Source organism: Pholcus phalangioides, unplaced genomic scaffold, assembly GCF_987345545.1.
Source record: "Pholcus phalangioides strain wild (caught in Gottingen) unplaced genomic scaffold, Ppha-v1.0 ptg000007l_1, whole genome shotgun sequence".
NCBI lineage: Eukaryota > Metazoa > Arthropoda > Arachnida > Araneae > Pholcidae > Pholcus > Pholcus phalangioides.
In genome coordinates, this window is record NW_028301600.1 from 16338378 (window position 1) to 16361099 (window position 22722).

Below are 22722 nucleotides of genomic sequence, written 5' to 3' on the forward strand. Positions count from 1 at the left end.
CAAGCTTCATAAAGAGGTCACTTGATTGCAGAGACACTGATAGAAACTCCATAAACTGGCTTGGAATGCTTGGTATTACCTCCACTGCACTCTTTGCGGATTCTTTTGTGGCGGTACGCTAACTTCTGTCACTGCTAACCTACGTCATTGCTTCAGGGGATGTTCTGCTTGTAGTGACATACAAGTTGCTGCCAACCTTTGTCACAACCAATCCACGGTTGTTGCATGGTTCCTGTCATTTGTGTATCCTCGGATTGTGAAATGTGCGCTGTGTATAAAAAGACTTAGCTATGTTATGTCGTCGCTGCTTCACTTCGTTCACTCATTATAACCATTAATTCTCAAATGTAAATTTATATTCTGTCTGCTCGCAGCCTTAGTGCTGTGTAACATATCTTAAATTCTAACGTAATCATGTTTAACTGTTAATTGTTGCAATAAACCTGTTACTTGTTACAGCTGTCTCATCCGTCTTTCCGTGGATGCCTTAATCTGTTGAGAGATAAACACGCTTAATCCTATCCGATATCGTCTGTAAGGATCGTATTTTTGGGAGCACCTATCTACTTGAGATATCTGTCCATCCCCCCGTTCCCCGACAATGAGAAACTTTACTGAATGTTGTTTTATCAAGCGATCGATTCATCAACTTTTTCTTGGGCAAACAGAACCAGACTTTATATGTTTACCTCACCACGCACAAGACCGCTTCCAAACGACACATATTGTCGATTTTGGAACACTTAGAAGTTAAGAAATATAAATGTAGCTTTGTTCATCTTAGATAAGTTTCATGATCTATTCTTTTGCTTCCAGAGAAATTTGTCTTTTATGAGGCATTTTCCTTACCTCCAAAGTTACAAGAAAAACAATCTTAAAAAATGAAAAATGGCTCCAGAAACAAGAAAAATTCACACTGTCCAGCTTTTTTTGAGCTTCGAATGAATTTCTTTTGGGGAGCAGCATTATAAACCCTTTCTTTTCTTATAAAATTAACTCAGTCATAAGAGTTACGTCGATAAACATCCCATACAGTGCTGTCTTAACGCATGGGTCTACCCACACATCTCAAGAGAAGGGGGAGCTCAGAAAAATGAATAGTTGTTGCATTTTTTGAGAATTCACCAGGTAGAGCCTCAGAAAAATCACTTGGCCCGGGGGCCCACGATGCTCTTAAGATTGCCCTGGTTATACAATGTAATTCCAATTTGCATTTCATTTAGAGGGAAAAAACCAATCGTCCGATTTTTTTAAACGCAACTCTACTTCATTTATAAATTATAGTAATTTATGGGTTAAATTATGAAGAAAACATTAAACACTCTAAAACGTAAGAAATAATTTGCGTATTTTTTTAAGACAGCATGATTAAGGCTTCAAGGAAGGGGTGAAGTTGGAGCTCAAGTGATTTTCGCATTTCAAGACAGTTAATGAGTATGTGGAACTGTATTCAATAATCTCAGGAATGTGTAAAAAGTAATTTTTTTCAGTATGACCAGGAAATAACCAAGAAAACAACAGCCAGGATAGATAGAAAAATCAAAATGCAAGCAAAAAAACATTTTAGTTCGTCACACTTCAATGTGAGTGTATCACTTGCGAAAAATTACCTAAACATGATCTGTCCATTTTAATAAAATCAAATCTAAACCAAATCTTTCCATTAATAAAACAATGTGATGGCATTACCACCAAATAGGATAAATTTTCTCAGACATGGGAAAAATAAAAACTTTCCATGTTTTCGGTCGTTTATATGTTTGCTTAAATGTATACCAACACATTCATGTGATATTTGAGAGAGCAAGGTGGTCTTTGTAGTTAAGGGAGGCTGCAATGTCTCCACTCACAGCGCAGCATACTATTAGTACATGCTCAAACAGGAATGTTGTGTAGTTGCTTGCTATGCAAGAGAATCCAGGTTAGATTCTCATAGAAGAGACTCAACTTTTCTTATTGTTTGTATCAGCATTACAACCAGAAATTTTTTTCCCAATTAGTCTAATCCCATTTTAATGAATACCGTTATAACAAAAATCTCGTTTTAACGAAAACTTTACTAATCCTCCAGATAAGTTTACATAGGAACTCTTTAATATAACGAAATTTTGTTATAACAAAAGGAATTCTCTGGTCTCTAGTTCATTATAATGGGATTAGACTGTATATTTTGTGTTCTTATCTTTACATTTGTTTTACCTCTCACTATCATTTTACCATATTCATCTTATGAAAGAACTGACAAAAAAAATAATTCTTCCTCTCGCACGCCTGAGGTAGCAACTCTGAATTGGGATAATCTCTATGTTCACTGCTTTCAGAAAACTAGCCGTTACCCACGACTTTGCTCGCATGGATTTAGTAATTTGAAAATTACTTGCCAATGATTCGTTCCAATAAGATTTAAATCCCTCATGATCCCCTTGGGAGTCTCCATTATAAAATACAATACTGACCAAATTTCATATTTATAGCTTCCAGTGGTTTGGGCTCAGCGATGATTGCCCCACGTAACTTTTGAATCCCCTTAAAGTATGAATTTTAAAAAATCCCTCCTTAGTGTTTTCATATTAAAAAATAAAACTACTGACCAAATTTCATATAGCTTCAGTCGTATCGGCTTGGCGATGATAAATCAGTCAGGACATCTTATTATAGATTGGTAAACTGCCAAAGGGTTGAAAAAACATTGAATTCGATTGTGACAGCTCAATAAAACGAAACCTAAGACAGACTCTGCATGAGATGAAAACTGGTCTTGAACGGAATCAAAAGATAGTCCCATTTGGTGATTTGTGCTTTGATTTGCACTTTTTATAAAATGGAATGTTATTTCAGTTCCTTGACGTTCCATTTTGTAAAGGTTCGACTGTATGAAACTAAAGCCAATATTATACTCCTCTGTTTACTCATACGTACTCTGAAAAAAGCATTGCTCCCCCAACTTGAGCCCGCCTATAGGACCCTATACTAAACCCATAGCCTCTATTGCTTCCCTCATCAAGGAGCAATATTACCCTCTTTGGGAAAAACAGCTCCAAAAACACACATCTTGACTGAATTTCATAGTTTTTTGTTTTCTTTCAAAAGACAAGTGCTCTATATAGCAGTGTAAATAAAATTGAGTATGATTTAAGTTGCATGGTAAATACTAATATGCATATTTTTAGTAAAGTGTTTTTGACATGTAAATTAAAAAAATACATACATTCACAACACAATTCATAGATCTTTATTAAAAACATTTTCACATCAAACACGGTCAACAAATGCCCTGTGAGATATATAACAAATGGGTCTTCGTTAGCTCTCTGTAAGGTCTTCCACACAGTAAAACCCTATTGTTTTATACAAACATATGGTATAGTGAAATCAAAAACTGTCATGCTCTTGTGTCACATTTTTTTAAGAAATTTTCTTTAAAAAAAAGAAAAAACACTTCATCCTTTTTCGAGTATCTTAATTTCATTTTATCACAATCACACAATAACAAGATATTTAGGTTTGTATTTTTTTTTTGCATACAATATGAAATTTTTACATAAATTAACATCAAATTCTACTATACATAATTATACTATAAATACTAGTCCAAAAATATGAGAAACTAACAACATGTTAATCTTCCTCTTCACCCTATTTAAATTTTGCTGTTTGCATCAAGTAAATTTAATTTTAAATTAAAGATAAAATTATCTTTCCTATAAAATTATTGGTCATCATATATCAACCATCAACCCATATTTAAATAATATGTTCGTAGAAAAAAAATCTATTCTTTTTCCAACTAAAATGTGTGACTAGATTATCTCTGAGCATTTGACATCCGAAAAACATTTGAAATAGATTGAACATTTTCCTCAAAACAAGTAATGAAGTACTCTACCAGAAATTTCATTGAATGCATTGAAAAAAATAGTTACTAGGAACATCACAGCTGATATGTATGTTTAAATTTAGATTCATCAAACTGAATATAAGCATGAAAAAATACAGATACAGATTCTAAAAAAAATATTTTAGGGGATAAATAAAAATATCTTTTTTTTAATACATTATAACCAAAAGTGATTTAAAATAGTGATTTGTAATCCATCGAGCTACATTTTTTGTTGAAATATAGCCACATATATAATTATGTTTATACTGTAAGATACTAATAAAGAATCATCAAATTGAATATATTGGCTGAGTAATAGCAACACAAAATTTGATTGTGACATTAAACTACTGAAATGCCTTCTGTATTATTTGACAGCATTCAAAAAATATTGAATGCAATTTTTCATACAGTTTGAAATTGTTGATTTATAAAGACAGGTGGATAGATTTTCTGATTAAAATTAACAACAGCATGGAATGTTTTTGAATTCGTGGAAGCTGCAATTTACTGATTCAAAATCACAAAATATATTCAAAACCTCCCTATAAATTTTCAAATATTTTATGAAATAAGGATTTCATTCAGAGACAATAAAAAACAAACACAGTGATTCTAATATTCTATGACAAACAATAACACTATATAAGCATAAAATAGGAATAATGTTTTGGCACAATAAGATAACTATGAACAATCTAGTTTTTCACACACACACACACAACAACAACATATGATATATATATTTCTACACACATTTAGTACATAATATATAATTCATGTACTTTAAATATCTGATAATATCCAAGAAAGCTAAATTAATTCTACTGAAGTATTGACAGCATTTAATCAAATGATATATTTTCATACGATTAAAAACAAAACAATCTAAAAAAAATGACTGAACATCATTAGCATACCATTTTTTTGGGAAGGGGGATTTCCACTTTAAAAATTATAAACTTAGAATACAAATAGATACCTATTCAAAGAAAAAAACCTTATACGGTCGTCAATAACAAAGTTTCTTCTTTGTGTATTTTCATTATCTTCAGAAAAATCTATATTATTCAACAATAATAAATACATATCTGAATTTAAAAATTTTCCAGTTGAAAGTTTTGGGTATTTTGAAATGAAAACATCTACAAAAGGAGCAGATTTAACTGCTCCTGAAAGATGTGGCAATAGATGGAAGAATGATATTTAGTATAAAATCTGTAACTGCCAATTCCACAAACACCCTTCTAGCTATTTTTAGATAAAATTTACTAATAACTTGTTCATTCCACCAGCTTTCAAAAGAGCTTACAATAAACCATATCAGTATTCTAGTTCCAGAGAAATTTAACCTTTTGTATGTAATAAATCACTGAAATTTACATTTGTTAAAGTAGAAATTTTAGTAGATAAGTTGTTAATAAAAGTTGCCATTTTGGCAACAATTCGATAATTTGATTTTACACTTCACCAATCTCTCAGCACTTGTAGCTCACCATTAAATCCAGATATCTGGATGGAAATGGTGTCACCTTATGGGACTTTTTCTGCTTTTTCTTAGTTTATGTGTGTGCTTAGTTTGCATTTAAGTTTTGCATAGTTTTTGTATAGTTTGCTTTCTATAATGACTACACCTTATTGCAACTGTTTCATTAAAACGAATGATAAGTCCCAAATATTTTTGTATTTATTCCCGTGCTATTTTTCAATCAAATATAACAACCTGCAAAGATCATTCCATTTAATACAATATCTATATACAGCTAATCTCTAAAATTTGAGAATTTGGTTTAATCTGCTTGTAAAGGTGAGAGACACAATGGGATTTGTATTATAAACACCTGTGGCTGTAACTCCATTTCTTGAGGTGAGAATTTCTTACAATTCAGATTGAGGAGAAAAGGTACGAAATGTTTTGACCCTGAAACCAGCAGGTGTACCATATTCTGATTCTTAATAACCAATCATCCATACGCAAGAATCAAGCTCTGAATGCAACCATGGTGTGATTGTTAAAAGTTATTCTTAAGGTCACATAACGATAGACAGGCCGAAAAATTCCCCCTTTTGGGGAATTTTGCCATTGACCAATCAGCACCCAGCTAAAAATTAACATGTTGACAAGATGGAGAGAAAAAGGAATTTTAGAGCGATGCTAGCCTGAAAAAATAGCGGAGATTATTTAAGCAAATGTGAATATGGTTGAGAAGAAATGATAAACACATTTTTTTAGCATGCTGCAGTAAAAAACAAACATATATTATACACTTAATCATCCGATATTATTCGAATCAAAAACTCATGCCACGTTCACTGGGATGGATCCCTGCCACCCTTCATAAAGAGGGACTATGTTGTATATGTTATGGTGAAAGTGATAAAGAGCTGTTATTATATGAATAATCACCTGCCATTTCGTTAAGTTTGATAAATTTTGCTCATATTTACTATGTATCTATCACATTTGTAGCTCATTATGCATAATCGTCTAACCATGGTTAATGTGATAAATGAGTCATCGTTGTGTTTACATTATGTATGTAAGTGAAGCTAACATTACAAGACTAACAATAATTTTTATAATATGCTTCATGTTTTTTAAATTGTCATGGCGAAATGAACATGGTACTATGCATGTATTGCATAGCTGCTTCGTGGTCAAATAAAAATAATAGTGATCAGATAATACATCAATATTAAAAATGGACATCGCTTTTGTAATGTTGGCTTTTTTATGTACATCAAAGCGTGTGAAAAAAACAAATGCAGCAGCAGGTTAATAATGATTTTTAATTTATGTACAATTATATTTCGGCATTTATCTCACATATTTTGTGGGAGAAATTAAATTTTCTCTTAAGTTTTAAACTAATAAAAATATTCAAATCTATAAGTTCCCATAATATGAAAAAAGTTGTATTTACAACCCATCGATCATGATATTTATGGATTGAAAATTTGAGAATTGTGCATAATCACTGGTAAATAAGATAAATGTAGCAAAATTTATCAAACTTTATCGAAATTATCCGATATTTTATCACTATTATCAACATATATGTGCTATATATAGACTCCAACACTGTTTTCAACTCTTCCACACAACCTTCAGATAACTTTTCGATAACTTAAAAAGTCTGACAAATTCCTTATTTGGAATCGCATGTTCTTGCATTAAAATGCATTGTTATTTTTTTTTTCATTTTTTAAAATATGAATTATAAAAAACTTCTATTAAAGAAAGAATTTAAGTTATCTAGCTTGGAAGAAAAAAATTGTTTACTAAGAATCAAGCTAAGAAGTGCATAGACTCGGTTAACTATAGAAGAAAAATGATTCTTAGTTAAGAATGTGGTAGCAAAATTCCCTCTCGATTCTTAACTACAGATCAAATCCATCGTTAAGAAGCGGATTCTTATTAAAAATCAGAAGGTGGTACATCCCAGGGCGTCTTCTAATAGGCATTCATATAATGAATCTGTTTTCTTCGGATAAGGGAAGAATATACAGACAAGTCAACTCATGCTTTCATACTGAAAATCAGCACTTTGTTTCATTCATTCATTCATTCACGATTGTCTGAAATAAGCACACCCCTAGATCTTTAATCCCATGGTCTATGTAAGTGTGTATGTGAAAAATCAATTATAATTTTATTACCCGATACATTTTGGTTGCAACTGCTTATAACACAGAATGAATATAATTTTTTACTCTGTTCAAAAACATGGAACTCTTTTTAAAAAAAAAATTAATTTCTTCCGAACATTTTTTGTATAACAACCTCCTGATATAGCCTCCATTATTGGTAGAAGGATGAGAGTTGACTGTGTGACACATGATATCAAAGACATTATATTTTATTAACACAATGTCTTATTTTTTTAATTCTAAACTTTCCAAACTTATACACATAATATTACCAGAGAATAGCTGATGTGTTTAGAGAATTGTGATAATTTCTCAAACACCCTTACAAAATAAGAATATTTACCAAAACCACAGAGCATGAGGTAATATAAATCATAAATAATTTCTCTGAAAAACTAAATAAAATGTTTCACATTATTTAAATTATAAATGTGAAAATTTATTATTCCTACATTTTTTTAGGTACAAAAAATATATGCTCTTTAAAAAAATCACTGAGCATCGCTTGTGAGTGTTGTTTTTCATGGGGTCAATATCTTATAAAAAGAGTTCAGACTGGTATAATGTTTGAGAATTTGAATAAATCTGCTACAACTGCAAAAAAGTTGAACTTTTTTACGACATTTACATTGTCAATCCGCTCTTCAAAATATCAGGAGGATTTTTTGAATGTTACATTTTCATCATCTATCATTTCTGAAAAGTCACCCTACTCTAAACAATTTTCAATTATTGTTTTGTAGACTTGGTTTGATGACACAGCATTGAGATATGAAGCACCTAGTTAATTTGTTTCCTCACTCTTACATTGCAGATCCTGTATATTTTCTTAAGTTTTGGTCATTGCAATAAGTGGGCATGTACTGCATGCAAATTATATATATTTATCAGCAGAATTTATATATATATAAATTTATAGTGGACAGTAATATTCATAACACAATTATCACTGCCTTTTCTGATTTTCAGTTTCATCTTTGAAAAGATTTAAATGTGATCTTCAAAGATTGTTACCAAATACAATCACAAACTCATTATAGCAAACTATCTCAATTCTTTCATTGACAATGCTGAGATATCTTGCCTCCATAAAACCTTGTATGTCTACAACGGTGAGCCCAAAGATTTTATAAAGCAAACCTCTAAATTGAACATGTTTTCAACCCCTCCCCCTTGTCAGATCGACTGCCAATGGGTAGAACCATCTTTGGTTCAGATTTTGATAATGGGGGAAAGAGACAGTTTGAAAAACTGATCTTTTCTTCCTTTGGTGTAATTCATTTATATTGTAAAGTGTATACCAGGGGTTCTCAAACATTACCCACTCACGGCACCCCTTACCCTAATCAACGCTTATCTGCAGCTCCTCAGAGCAGTTTAACAAAGGATTTCTTACAAAACTTTTGTCGGACAGCGGACTCCACAGCAGTCCCATGATTAACACTAGTCATAACCAGGATCAAAAATAAGCATCACGAGCAAACACAACAAGAGTCGAGAATTAGAATTCATTGCAATTTACTTTTATTTCTAAAAACATTTGAAATTATTTAAGCTTATGTAAATCTTAGCAATTTTGGCAAAACTGAATTTCCCCATAAGACTTGCTCCCTCGGATCTTCAATCCATGGAGAATTAGTCCTTCAAAATGTTTGTTGATCACTCTCAAACTACGTCACCGACTTCCTTTATTTCTGTGGACCTTAGATGATGATCAAACAGCCAGAGTTGAATTCAGAAACCATTGATGACGGAGGACCAGACTCCCCAGGTGGAGTCAGTATGATGGCCGAAGCAAGTCACAGATATGAACGGCAAGTTTAAGTGAAGATGAAATGGGCAGAGATCCTGATGACGGCACGGCACCACATCAAATGACTTGACTGACTGCAGACCATATTTCAGGTAAAATTATTATTAGGAATATAAATATCAAACCAATAACACTTATTTAAATAGGGTGGTCCCTTCCCACCTGCTGTGGGTTCGTACTGTTATACCCCTGACAAGGTTGGCAGTGCAACAGGGTATAGTGGTGCACAGTTTGAGAACTCCTGGTGTGTATAATAGAAAAAGATAAGAGCATTTCTCTTCTGGGTTTATTGTTCTTGGAGTTGGGGAAGAAGAGAAAAACACTTGCAAGTGTCCAAAATCTGAAGAAAACCTTCTTGGAAAAAAAGTGTCATTTTTTACACACAGATCAGTGAAAAGTCATACTGATTAAGGGGTTAATACAAGTTATCAATAATATAAACTAAATTATGAATCCTTGCCCAAGTGAAAAAAAAGAAAGGGAAAAAATACATATTTGTTTAACATTCTCACTACTGATGGTACTTTAAGGCAGTACTAATTTTTTAACCCCTGCAATACCACTTACATACGTTATTGGGCGTTGGTATTTTGAAGTATTAAGGTTGTATAACCACTTTACAATTACCAGATGACAGCACAAGAGTGGGACTAGTTTTTTGAATATGTTAATTAATAACATTCAGATGTTTCGCCCCTGTAAAAGTGTGTACTGCATTACACAAAAGTATGATGCAGTAAAACACTGTTTTTACATGTCCCCTAACAAATATATAAAACAAATTATGTCTTTCTTTGTGGTAAAATAAATATTCATTATTATGTATTAAAAATTTTTGAATTTTATTTATTTTTTATTGTAAGCATATAGTGCTGACAAAACTTTCAAATACCAGCTAATTAATTTATTGTGTACTAAATAATTTCTTTGAACTTTTAAGCTTTAATTAGAAATAAAGTGACAAACCAAAAAATTAAAGTGATAATTATTTAATTTTTTCATAATGTGGTAGTGAAAGGGTTAAAAAGAATTTGGATTACACTAGTTTCTGTTCAAGATGAGTTTTCTAAATTCTAGTTAGATTCTCATTTCTGTCCAGTGAGTGTTTTGCTTGCAACACAAATTTGTGTATATTTTTCCTACTATTTACTAAGCTAGAGAAACCTTAATTCTGAAATTATTGCATATTAAAAGACAGCAAACAAATAAAAAAATTACAACAAATGAAGAAAATTCACATTAAAAGAAAAGTGTGAGGAAGAATGAGTGAACAGTGCTGCTCCCTGCAAAAAAAAATTGCTTTTTAAAATTACTCAATTTATTTTTTGTCAGGCAAAGAAAATTCATCAGTTTAATTAGACAGTGCACTATAGACTCATCAGATACACATTGGTCTTGACAATCTTGGTCTTATTGGTAATAACATAAGGGTGTTACTACTATTATACTTCTTATGTGTTTGCGTGTAATGACTAAAAACATAAGCTTAGCAAATGAGACAAAAATAACATTTTACACACCTACCTACCTCAGCTCTATGGTTATTGCAACAATAGACTGCTTATGTGTTAGTCATTTTTCATAGACAATTTTAGGAAAAGAACCTCCATCTCCTAGATATAATGACAACTGAATAAAATATTAAATATGTTTGACCAGTCATGAGTACTTTTAGCATTGTAGCTTACGGTTCTCACATTTGTAGACATGACGAGATGACTTGTTAAAGGAAACTTCAAGCTACTTTGCCTAGAATGAAAAATATTTCACAGCCCTGAACTTATTTTTGTAAAAAATAGAAAGCCATAATGCTTTGCTGAAAATTCAGATATTTACATCACGTAAAACCCTCAACATATTGTTATACAGGGCGATTTCAAACTTTTCAAGTTTTGTGGGGAGCTAGAGCATGCAAAATAATTTTTTTTGTCTTTGAACACATGCTCCAATAAGAATAGCGAAGGTGGTGGAGGGTTCTTTCCCTCCACACAAGAGTGCTTTACTAACTTTTTTTGTGAAGACAATTGAAGAGCATTGTCTTAGATTCCTATTGGAACTCCTCAGGACCTTTTGAAAGAATCAGTGCCTTTGATTCAGCTGCATGTACGATACCAGATATTTTCCAACACATGAGAGAATCAACCCATTGATGTTATGAAGCATGCATTAGGGTTGACGGTTGTTTTCTCAAGCGATTCTTGTTATTGTTGTCTTGTTAAAGTTTCTTTTTTCATGTTTGGCATCATTCCTATGTTTATACATGAGAAACACTTGTTTATGTTATACGGAAAGGCTCTCTCTCTACTACCTTTGCTGTTTTGATTGGACCACATACTTTATGACTAAAAAATGTTAATGCTTTCACATATGCCCTACTTCCCAACAAAATTTGAACAAAGAGGTTTAAATCACCCTTCATAAGAAAAAATGAAAGAAAACACTGGGAAACATTTACCTTATGCTTGGGCAGGGCCCTCATTTCAACTTTTTCCAGGGGGCGGGGGGGGGCAAAGCACATGTACTCACAATATATGTATATATATATATATATACCATTTTTAGTGTATTTTCAAAAGCCAGGGGGAAGGGGCAATGCCCCCCCTAAATGACGGGCCTGTGCTTGGGTGTATCAATATCAGAAAAACAAAAACATATTTTAGCTTTTGAAAAAAACAAGCAATTCAATATATATATGAGCTGGTATAATAAAAGTGGAAATGCATCCAGCTTATTGCAATAAAAATGTTTACAGAAACATTTTCACAATATAACCAGGGAATGATTAATAGGGTTTTACTGCAAGTTGCAGCACTTTTGTTTTAAAAAAAAACTTCAGCATCACAATATAAATTAATAAGTGAATGAATTTCATCTCACAGAAGCTGACTGACTCAATGTATCACAATGTTGCTCATTCTCCAAATTCACATACATAAATAATTTTATGTAACCGTTACACTAGGACGTATTTCAAGGGCATGAATCAGATCTATCACAGAACTGAAAAGACCAAGAAAATAGAGATCAGATGTATCTAAATCTTTGACTGACTTGTGTACTTTCATGTAGGCAGAAAATTCTTCAAGTAGAGCCACCCGGTATTTTTCTGCCAGAAATCGTAATCTGTCTAGAACTGTAGAAAACTCAGCTTTGCAGGCTTCAGTTAGAACAGACATAGCTTTTATAGCTCGTTCTTGAGCATCATATTCTGGCACATAGATCAATCGAGGAATATAAGTGCAATAACCATTTTCCTTTACTACTGTGTCCATCGAAAAACTAAATAATGCAGTAAAAATATAAAAATTGGTTAATTTACAAAAAAATCTTCACATCTAAATTAATTTTAGAATATCGCAAATCAAAATCTGAACATAAAATATATTCATCAGAAAAATTTGAAGTAGCCAAAACAATTTTTTTTACCAAAAACAAAACAAGACTTGCAACATTGTATAGTTATACATTGGATCCTGCTTATAACGTTTTCCAAAAAACAGATAAAAATGTTGTAAGCAAGAAAATGCTTTAAACGAGAAATCTTAATGAGAATTAGATTTAGGACAATGAAATAAATCATAACAAGTGGGAAAACGCTCTAAGCAGGAATATAAGCGGAAAATATTTTTTCAAGTAAAATATCTAGTAAAAATTTTATACAGAATTATATAAATAACTGATATCTAAGCATGAAACAAATCAATTTCTTCACAGTTTTAGGAGAATCCTATTAAAAATATGCTACTGGACATCAAGAGAGCATTAAAAAATCCCTCCAACCACTGTATAATGGACCTTATAAAGTTCTACAGCGTAATGACAAATATTTTTCATTACAGCGTGATGGTCGAGAAAGCAATATCTCAATACAGGTTGAAACCAGCTTTCTTAACAGAAGAGCCTCCAAGTCCAGCTGTGCCGTTGCCTCCAGTTCAAATTGGTGTACATCAATCCCCAAGGCTTGCTCAGAGACATTTGCTAATTTCCAGCATGCCTCCTCAAGGAGGGGGTGGTGTGGCAACATTGCAGTCATGAAAATGAAACTGAACTAATGACATCATGTTACTGGTTCTATAAAAGGAGATGTGCTGATCCAGTTCTGCTATCGTTCTATCTCTCACGATGTACTAAATTGTTCTTGTTAATCGTTGATTCTCTGTTTATGTTACCGGCTGATTAAAAAATGTTTATTTAGTTGCACATTGATTTTGTGTATCCAGAGCTACATTTAATGTATTCAAATTTTCTGCTTCAAATCAGTGATGGGTAAACTTTTTTAAGAGCATGCCAAAAATAAAAGAAAAAATGTTGGTGGGCCAATATATATATAATTTACTATAAAACATCTCTATACTATTATGTATCTGACAGTTTAATACAAATTAATACCTTGTAATTGTGTATCATCTTCAAACCTGAGACAAAAGTAACCATTAAATTTTTTTTCCAATTGATTTGTGTTTATTATGTGTCAAAATAACCTGAATCTCCCCCCACAAAAGAATTTTTAAGCAAAATCACTTGACACAGAAGTAATATTGTTTCATTAATGTACAAGCTGGGCCTGATTTCCACAGCAAGAAGTAGTGGGTATTTGCTGAGCTCTCAAAATTTTATCTCTTGAATTCAAACATGATTCTTCAAACCATATTTGAACACATTTATGGGGGTCCTAGATGCTCAGATGCTAGCTTTTTCCAGTGTCACCTCAAGTCAAAGTCCCGACTGCAAGTAAAGCAACAAAATTTGGACTTCATAGATGTCATTACAGACAATCATAGTTTTCGGTCTTTTTTTTGCTTCTCGTTCTTTTTTGTTACTAAAGAACACTGTTTATACAAACAAGTTTGAATAATTCAAATAATCATATAACTTACGTAATGCATTCTTTCAATAACCAAATAATATTACTCTCAACCTTGCATCATCTAAGCAATAATTACATGCTCTGCTCTTTCACTTTCCATTAAGTTTTCACATTTTTGTACCAGAGTTAAACTGCTTCCCAAATAATTGAAGGAACAACTACCGGTTTAGGGTATTGTTAAGGTTGACAATAAAACTGGGGAGTCTGTTCTATTCACCAATGGTATGAAGAAGCTGTACTAATTTTTTTTAATATGTCCCACCGAGAGGTTGGTTACAGGCAGGGCCGCAACTAGATGCTTTGTTAGCAGGGACAAGAACACATTTTGGCGCCCCCTTATAATGTTGAAGTAGAAGTAAAAGGGTAAAATTTACACCCCCTTTGTACCAACACCCGGGGCACCAGACCCATCTGCACCTCATAGTTGCAGTGTGGGTTACAGGTGCTAACCCCTTGGTGGGAGACTATTGTGGCAATGTATTTGGCAGTCTTCTAATCAGTTTTTTTTTTTTGTATTTTCGTGTTAGGAAAGATTCTGACAAAGACGAATTGTACATCAAGCTCATGATACCTTTGAACATCCTATGGTACTATAGGCAAGAATCTTATTGACTTGAGCTACCACACCTTTTTCGAGATACATGCACTCATGTTTCAAATAATTAAAAAACCATTATAAAATATACCTATGATAGCTGCCTTCTCGACGCAAATCATCTTCATCATTCTCATCATCAACATGTTGCTGGAAATGTAAGTATTAAATAATGAAAAATATCTGAATCTGAAAAATAGCTGAATTATATTTTAAGTACAACTTCTAAATGTACAAACATGAAGCTTTATTTAGAGTAAAAATGAATGAATGTGTAAAAGAAGAGTATAAATGGACAAAATTCATCAATAAAGCTAAGGCATGAAATACATACACATTTCTGAAAAAACAAAACTTGTGAACAGGAATTTGAAATTTGTTAAAAAATAAAATAAAAAGCTAAATATAAATACTTTAAAAGCCATTATGATTTTATCAGGGTTATTTAACTGTAGTAAAACCATTCTTAATAATTATCCTGCAGATGCTGTCACAGCCCCCCACCCCGCCATTTTACGACCAAATAAAAATCATATTTAACCATTTTATGATCAAGGACGTAATATTGCATCTAAACACCAGTGGAATAAATTCAAACAACTTCTTTGTTTTCTTTCCTCTCTTTTCATCATGGCAAGGCTTTGTTGTAACTCTACGAGGTTGTTTTTTGTTACATTCCATTTATTTCTATACTCTTATTAGTGATTTTTTCCCCACATATAATGTATTCTTCTATATATGAGCGAAATATATATAAGAGCGAATGAGAACGGTGAGGGTGAAAAGAGAAATCTACTGTTCCTTTCATTTGTTTTCTTTTCATCCTTCACCTTCTTTTCTATTTTCTAATGTGAGGTTAGGTTAGAACAAGGTCACCATATTTATTGCAGATTTTTCAAATAGAGATCATCCAAATTTCCTCCCAATAGCTTGTAAGAGAAGGGGTTAAAGTACGCATTTCAAACCCCTGCTTAATGGTCACTCTCCGTTATGATCACACACTTTTATTCATTCATTCGGCTAGAACTCCTATACAGACACAAACATTCTTTGCTCGAACATCCCTACCCCATAATTTTTCATATAAATTTTCTGTAATAAAAGCTGCATTTTATGTAGCTTCTAAAATTAATTTTTAGCTCATAAAACCCATGGTTTATTCATTTTTTTTTCTGACTGAGTGATTATAATGAATTTTTATAAACAATTTGGCATGTTCTTATTTTCATTTTTGGTTAAAAAGTACTTTTTAACTACAGACAGATATGGCCGCTGACCACCCAGAGAGACCATCTTGGGATGGTTTGCGCTCTTTCCAAAAGGGATGGACAGTCTCCGAGAGCTTTTTAACTACCGGATAATGCATAACATTTAAGCAGTATTATTATACAACTCTTGAGGAAAACTTGAACGGAAAGTGAAACATACAACTAGTTTTATGTAATTAGTTTAGCGTTTTATCAGACCTTGAACAAAAATACTGCAGATGATACAAAGCATCAGCCATTTCCTCAAAAAAAATTTTCAGGCCATGTTTTTGTCAGTATGGCTTATTAACACTAATTTTTTTTAATTGTTCTATTGCAAATTAAACTTTTCATTTATGCAAAATAATGCATAATACAAGTTTCATACACAATCTCCAAACTTATGTTAAAACTAAAATAATTCATTTTGAAAAAATAAACAAAGACTTTAAATAGGAATTCTAGTCCTTTTTTGTGACGATCCCCTTTTATAGTCGATTCTTTTCACCCTACCAGTGTCTAAAAAAGAGGGGTTTTACTGTATTTTCATTGCCATTTGTTTCATAAATTTGCGTAAGATAGTGTTTGATTCCAAAAATCTAAGAAATAGAGTTATGTGGTTTTATTTATTTTTTCATTTGCCTTTCAAATCATGCTACATGCCTCAAATAAGCCTAATTTACAGTAGAACGTCAATTAACCAGGAATAGTGGGGTCCAGAGTTAATAAAATTCTCAATATATAGAGACAATCCTTAAAAATGTGAAAAATTAATCTGCTGATCACAGGTAAATTCATTTACAAACAAATAAAAATTGAAATTTGATACATAAATAGTAAACCTAAGACTTATATAAAAATTTCAAATCACCAGTTTGACTACCCATTACTATGCTGTGCAACTATGTAAGAATGACAATGAAAAAAAAATTTTTTTAGGAACTTACACGTTCAGCTACCAAATCATATAATAAATCCACAACTTTTAACTTCAGCCTAAGTGGAGATCCTGGGTGGAACAATTCAGACAACATAAAGAAACCTCCAAGTTTAACAAACTTTAACTGTGCATCTGGGTAGTGACGGATCAAGTTAGACAAGGCATACAATGATCGAGACTTCACTTCGGAACTGTTTGCAGAATGAACAGCAAGAAGTAATTGCAGCATTGCCTCAGTCTTGAAAACAGCTTGCTGTACAGGAGGATTTCTGTAATTATTAATATAAATCATAAATTATATTAATTTAAATGCCATAAAAGTATGATATAAAGTGTACGGCTTATACGGAGGAAGCAATCTATAATGACGTGAATCAAGCAATCTCTCTTGATATACGTGAAATCATGTTTGAAGGCTAAAGAGTGTAACATGCAGAGAAGTGATATTGAAACTATATGGGTTGAGCTTGAAAACAAAAGACATCATAAACTTATTGTTGGGGTTTCTGAATAGGGATCCAAACTACATCGCCAAATTTCATGATGAAATTTCCTACGTGTAACCGTAAGAGGGTTATCATACTTGAGGATTTCAATTAGCCGGGTATTGATTGGGAGAACCTTCCAGCTAGAGATCAGTATGAAAGAGACTTTAAGTTGGTGCTAAAAAAATTTTTGTATCAGAAGCCACTAGGGGTACTGTTATTTTTGATTTAGTTCTTACTGCTTCCAAGGATCTTGTTAAACATGATTCGTTGGGGAACAAGTTTGCTTCCAGTGATCATTGTGCCGTCAGTTTTCACTAACTTTTCTTCGGGTAAGGTTGATAACAAAAGATTCCTTGTTTTCGGAGAACTAACTTTGATGTTTTGAGAGAAAGGTTAGCTGAAGTTTTCAAAGACCGGTTGGAATCAGTTCAGAGCGGGGGCCATGTTTGGTGTTATGGTTGGAATCAGTAGGGGTGGTAAGTCAATGGGAAGAATTTAGTACGAAACTGTCTTCTGTTTTGCATGACGTCATACCATTTGTTCAAAAAAGGAGTGTTTGTATATCACACCCTCTATGGTTCACGGATAGCGTGCGTAACCTTTATCTTGAAAAGAAAAGAGCATTCGGAGAGCATAAAAGTGGACGAGGTGACACATCATTGGTTTACTGATAAAAGAAGAGCGTTGAAGAAAGCGATAAGGGATAGCAAAAAGGAAGTTGAATCTAGGTTGGCAGATAACATTAACTCTGACCAAAAATCATTTTTTAGATACGTTAATAATGGATGTAAAGGGACAGTTGGCCCCCCTCCCGATAGGAGGATCTAAGTTAGAGAGCAATGTAGGCATGTGTAGTGTTTTCAATGACTTTTTCGAGTTAGTTTTTAATGGAGATACTTATATTCAATATACAGGTGTTGAATAATCCTCAACGATATTCAAGTGGAAAATGTGGAGGTCTTAAATGTTCTAAAAAATGTAAGCAAGCAAAATGCAAATGTAATGCAAGCAAAACACCAGGACTGGATTATATCTATCCCGGGGTCCTCAAGGGATGTGGTAATGAATTGTTGGGGCCAGTTGCACAGATTTACAGGAGTAATGTTGCTGAGTTTATCGTCCCAAGGGATTGGAAACTTGTTAATGTTGTTCCGATATTTAAGAAGGGTAGTAAAGAAGCTGTGTCCAATTATCGTCCTGTGAGTTTGACGAGCTCATTCTCGAAAATTTTGGAAATCATTATCAAAAGGCAGTTTGTGAAATGGATAGATGAGAATATGTATTGTCGGATAATCAGCATGGGTTCAGGAAGGGGAAGTCATGTGTGACTAACCTCTTTTGCTTTTATGATCATGTGACTAAGGCTTTGGGTAAGGGCAAAAATGTAGATGTTGTTTACCTTGATTTCCAGAAGGCATTTGATTGGATCAAACATGGTAAACTCTTGAAGCGTTCGCACGAGATTGAGGGCAACTTGCTGAAATGGATAAAATTGTGGTTAAGAGATAGGTTGCAACGAGTTATGGTGAACAGGGAATTCTCTAGTTGGACAGGCGTCACAAGTACAGTTCCTCAAAGAAGTGTCCTTGGCCTCATACTTTTTTCACTTTTTATCAATAAACTTGATCAGGGTATCGATGGATTGCTAGCAAATTCGCAGATGACGTGAAGCTAATGGGGGTAATTGGGAATCAAAGCAATGGGCAGTTACTCCAGCCCAACTTAAACAGGATTGCAGCATGGGCAAATGAATGAAGCATAGCGTTTAGCATTGACAAGTGCATGGTCAGTCATTTTGGTTCAAACACCCCACGGTTCTCTTACGAATTGAATAGTGTCAGTATCTCGGATGCAACTAGGGTCACTGATTTGGAAATTCTCGTTGATGAGCGGCTTAGGTTTTCTGAACATTCTTCAGCGATGGTCAAAAAAGTGAATAGAATGTTTGGTTTTATTTTCAAAAAGGTATCTACGCGTCCTCCTAAAGTCATTCTTCCGCTTTTCCAAGGCTTAGTTCGTCCTGAACTGGAGTATGCAGTAAGGTTTTGGAGACGATGCCTACAGAGGGACATAGACTTGGTTGAAGGATTGCAGCGAAGAGCTAAGCGTGTCCTTATCGGCACACGGGGCTTGAGTTATGAAGAGAGATTTCATCTTTTGAATATATTACATTGGATTAACACAGGTGTCAGGGAGATATGATCAAAGTGTTCAAAATTTTCAATGGGATGGACCATGAATTATTAGTACACCATCAATCGACTGCTTTTACAAGGGGACACCAGTATCGATTGGTAAGGGACAATGCGAGGTCATGGTGCATGGAATGTTTCTCTAATAGGGTTGTTAATAAATGGAATAACTTACCCCTGGAGGTAGTAAATTCTAACACAATTGACACATTTAAAAAGAAATACGATAAGCATGTTGGGGTGAATAGGGAAGCTATCCATACTTTAGAACAAGACAACCATAAGCATTCTTTATGGGCATTGTTATAATATTTTATCATTTATATATATTGTTTGTACTGAATTTTTAATTGGGTTGCTGTATTTATGAAATATATGACATCCATATTTGTTATGGGCATCTTTTTCTCAGCCACCTCGTTGGGCATTTTGCCCATTTGTATTATAACAAACAAAAATTCTTGAAGTGCTCTGGCTTTCTTTTCAAGAGATACATTAATGGACTACTATTATTGTAACTGCATATGCTTTTTAAAAATTTCTCAGAAGAATGGTTACAACATAAGATGAACATATAAGTGAAAAATTTTTAAATCTTCCCCCCTTCTTTCCCCTGTATTCATGGCTGTCCAGAGGCTGGAGCTAAGCTGCTATTTGTAGGAAAATCTGATTTGGCCATTGACCTATCATAGTAATCACAATTGAGTAGTTTGAGCTACTGAGCAGAGAGCTGAGTTGCTTGGCTTTTATGCAGATAATTCTAAAAACTGAGAACCAGGCCAGATTGACTTGAAGTGTTTCTTCTTCTCTGTTGAATTGAAATTCAGCTGGTATTTATAAATCTTGATGGCCTCTATATTCATACAAGTATGATATTGAGAAACAGATGATAGGATACCAATACTGATTTTAGACTAGATTCTTCTCTGTTGGTTTACACACATTACAATATTTATATTTCTACAAATATTCATACAGTAAAACCTATCTTTAATGGAACAACAATAGACCAAGATCTTTTTTTCATTTAACACAGGTTTCTGCTTAACAAAGGTTTTGTTGACATAACGAGTAAAATTATGTAACAATCTCGTATTTAATTGAAATGAAATAAAAATAAAGCAAGTAATTAAAAAATAGATAAAATTAATAAAGTAATGTACATTTACTCCATAATTACTAAATATTTATCCCTTGATATCATACATTTATTAAAAATACATATTCACTTTAACATTACACAGCATATACAGTACATTACATAAATTACTTAAATTGCGGATAGTGAATAAAAAAAATTAAAACAGTGTAAATAGATTAATTTTCATTTTTTCCAGTAGTCAATAAGTGTCTTCTGTATGTACTTCACACCTACTGCCGGACTTTCAGTGAACAGTTTTGTTTTTGAAATTATACTAAACATAGTGTGCCCAAGTCATTACGCTGTAGAGCTAAATGCTGCAGTTTTTTCATGGTTTTGACAGCTACACTGTTATTACAATGACATTTACTTTCTGAAATTTTCAATGAGTGCCAATATCTGCCGTCAGGTTCAGTTTGTACATTGTTCCATCTATATTTATGTAATCCTCAGCACAAACACTTATGATTTTTGTTAGTGGGGAGGACAACATTATGTTGCCACCCCACCACTAAAATTCAATGATTTTATATAATGGTGTTTTTGTTCTTATCCAAAATTTACAGCCCTCTAAATTTTACTATCTTAGAAGTTGCCCTCTTTGCCTCCCTTTAATTATGGTCTTGCTCAGCACCACGATCACGGAAAGCAGCTTGCGTGCAATTTTGTAAATCTTGCATATCATTTGGAAATCCAACCCATGCACTGGTTTCCCCCCCCCCCCATAGAAAAGACTGCTTTCCTGAAAAAAGTTTGTCACAGTTTCAAGGAGCAACTGCTTTACTATGTATATGGCTTATCAAAATCTTAGTATTCCGTATCAAGTACGGAAACAGTTTTTTGCTAAAGTAGAGGTTGATGATGGCAAGCAGAAATTTCATTACAGCACTTCAACATTGTGTATGATCCACTGGTCTTTTGGTCGCAAAACACAGTAGTGATTGTGTGCAATTTTCCACTAAGAGGGTAGAATTTTCCTTTCAGTTTCTACATTGAACAGGTTCCATTTAATCTACATTTTTTAATGTTATTTTGGCATTGAAATTACAGGACCAAGATATTTTTTCCATTGAGGACAGGTTTCCGCTTAATACAGGTTCTGTTAAAGACAGGGGTTTTACTGTATTACAATATTATGTAAATCAACTAAATCATGATATTACAATATTTCATGATTCACTATATTAAAGATTAACCAATATCATTTGCAGATAAAACTACTCTTCCAATACCATTTTGATTAGGCTTGGTGCTACCAACACAGGATAGAAGCATAAAAAATTTAAGCAAGTATACCTCATATTAATAGAATGGAGGTTTTATGACAATTATTTTATAGATGTTTGTACCTTTGTATATACAAAAATTTCATTTTTAGCAGGATCCACTCCCGTAACCCTGTGAAGTGAAAAACTGGTTTTAGAGGTGACTGCACAGTTCATGTGGATAGTGACTATCGATAAATCATGTATCCTCGCTCTTGTCGCAATGCGATGCGATCCACTAGGAGTTGGTACATCAAAGAAACACTGGCTCATTCATGCACAATCTATTTGGACAGCATTTTCTTCTTCCAACATGCATTGCTGTCTTATGCAATTATCACTTCATACGGAACAAGCTGCCTGACCACTAAAACCTTGCTCTGTTCATAGTTATGCTAGTAGATTGGATTTTGCTTTTATTGGCGCAAGGACCAATTTGTTATGCTAGTCTTCTGCTCTATTTTATTAAGTCACTATTAGTTTCTGGGCAGCAGGTGTAGACCTGGCATTAGTGGTTTGTAGAATTCAAAATTGTGCAATTTGTGAGGTATGAAAAGTTGGTGACAGCTGATGTAGAAGACTAGATAAGTCTTCCAAACTTATGTCTCATCCACCCTCTCCACAAAATTTTATCCCCATTCCC

The 22722-nt window shown here is 33.2% G+C and overlaps 1 protein-coding gene across 1 annotated transcript in view; it reads right to left on the minus strand.

The window, feature by feature from the left end:
• Positions 1–11575: 11575 nt before the first annotated feature.
• Positions 11576–22722, minus strand: part of Sil1 (Sil1 nucleotide exchange factor) — a 44369-nt gene continuing 33222 nt past the window's right edge. Inside the window, exons 6-8 of the mRNA XM_089232730.1 lie at positions 17001–17262; positions 14898–14956; positions 11576–12623 (exon numbers count right to left, since the gene is read on the minus strand). Of these exons, the coding sequence (XP_089088856.1) occupies positions 12287–12623; positions 14898–14956; positions 17001–17262 (658 nt within the window). The 3' untranslated portion in view covers positions 11576–12286. The remainder of the gene's footprint in view (positions 12624–14897; positions 14957–17000; positions 17263–22722) is intronic.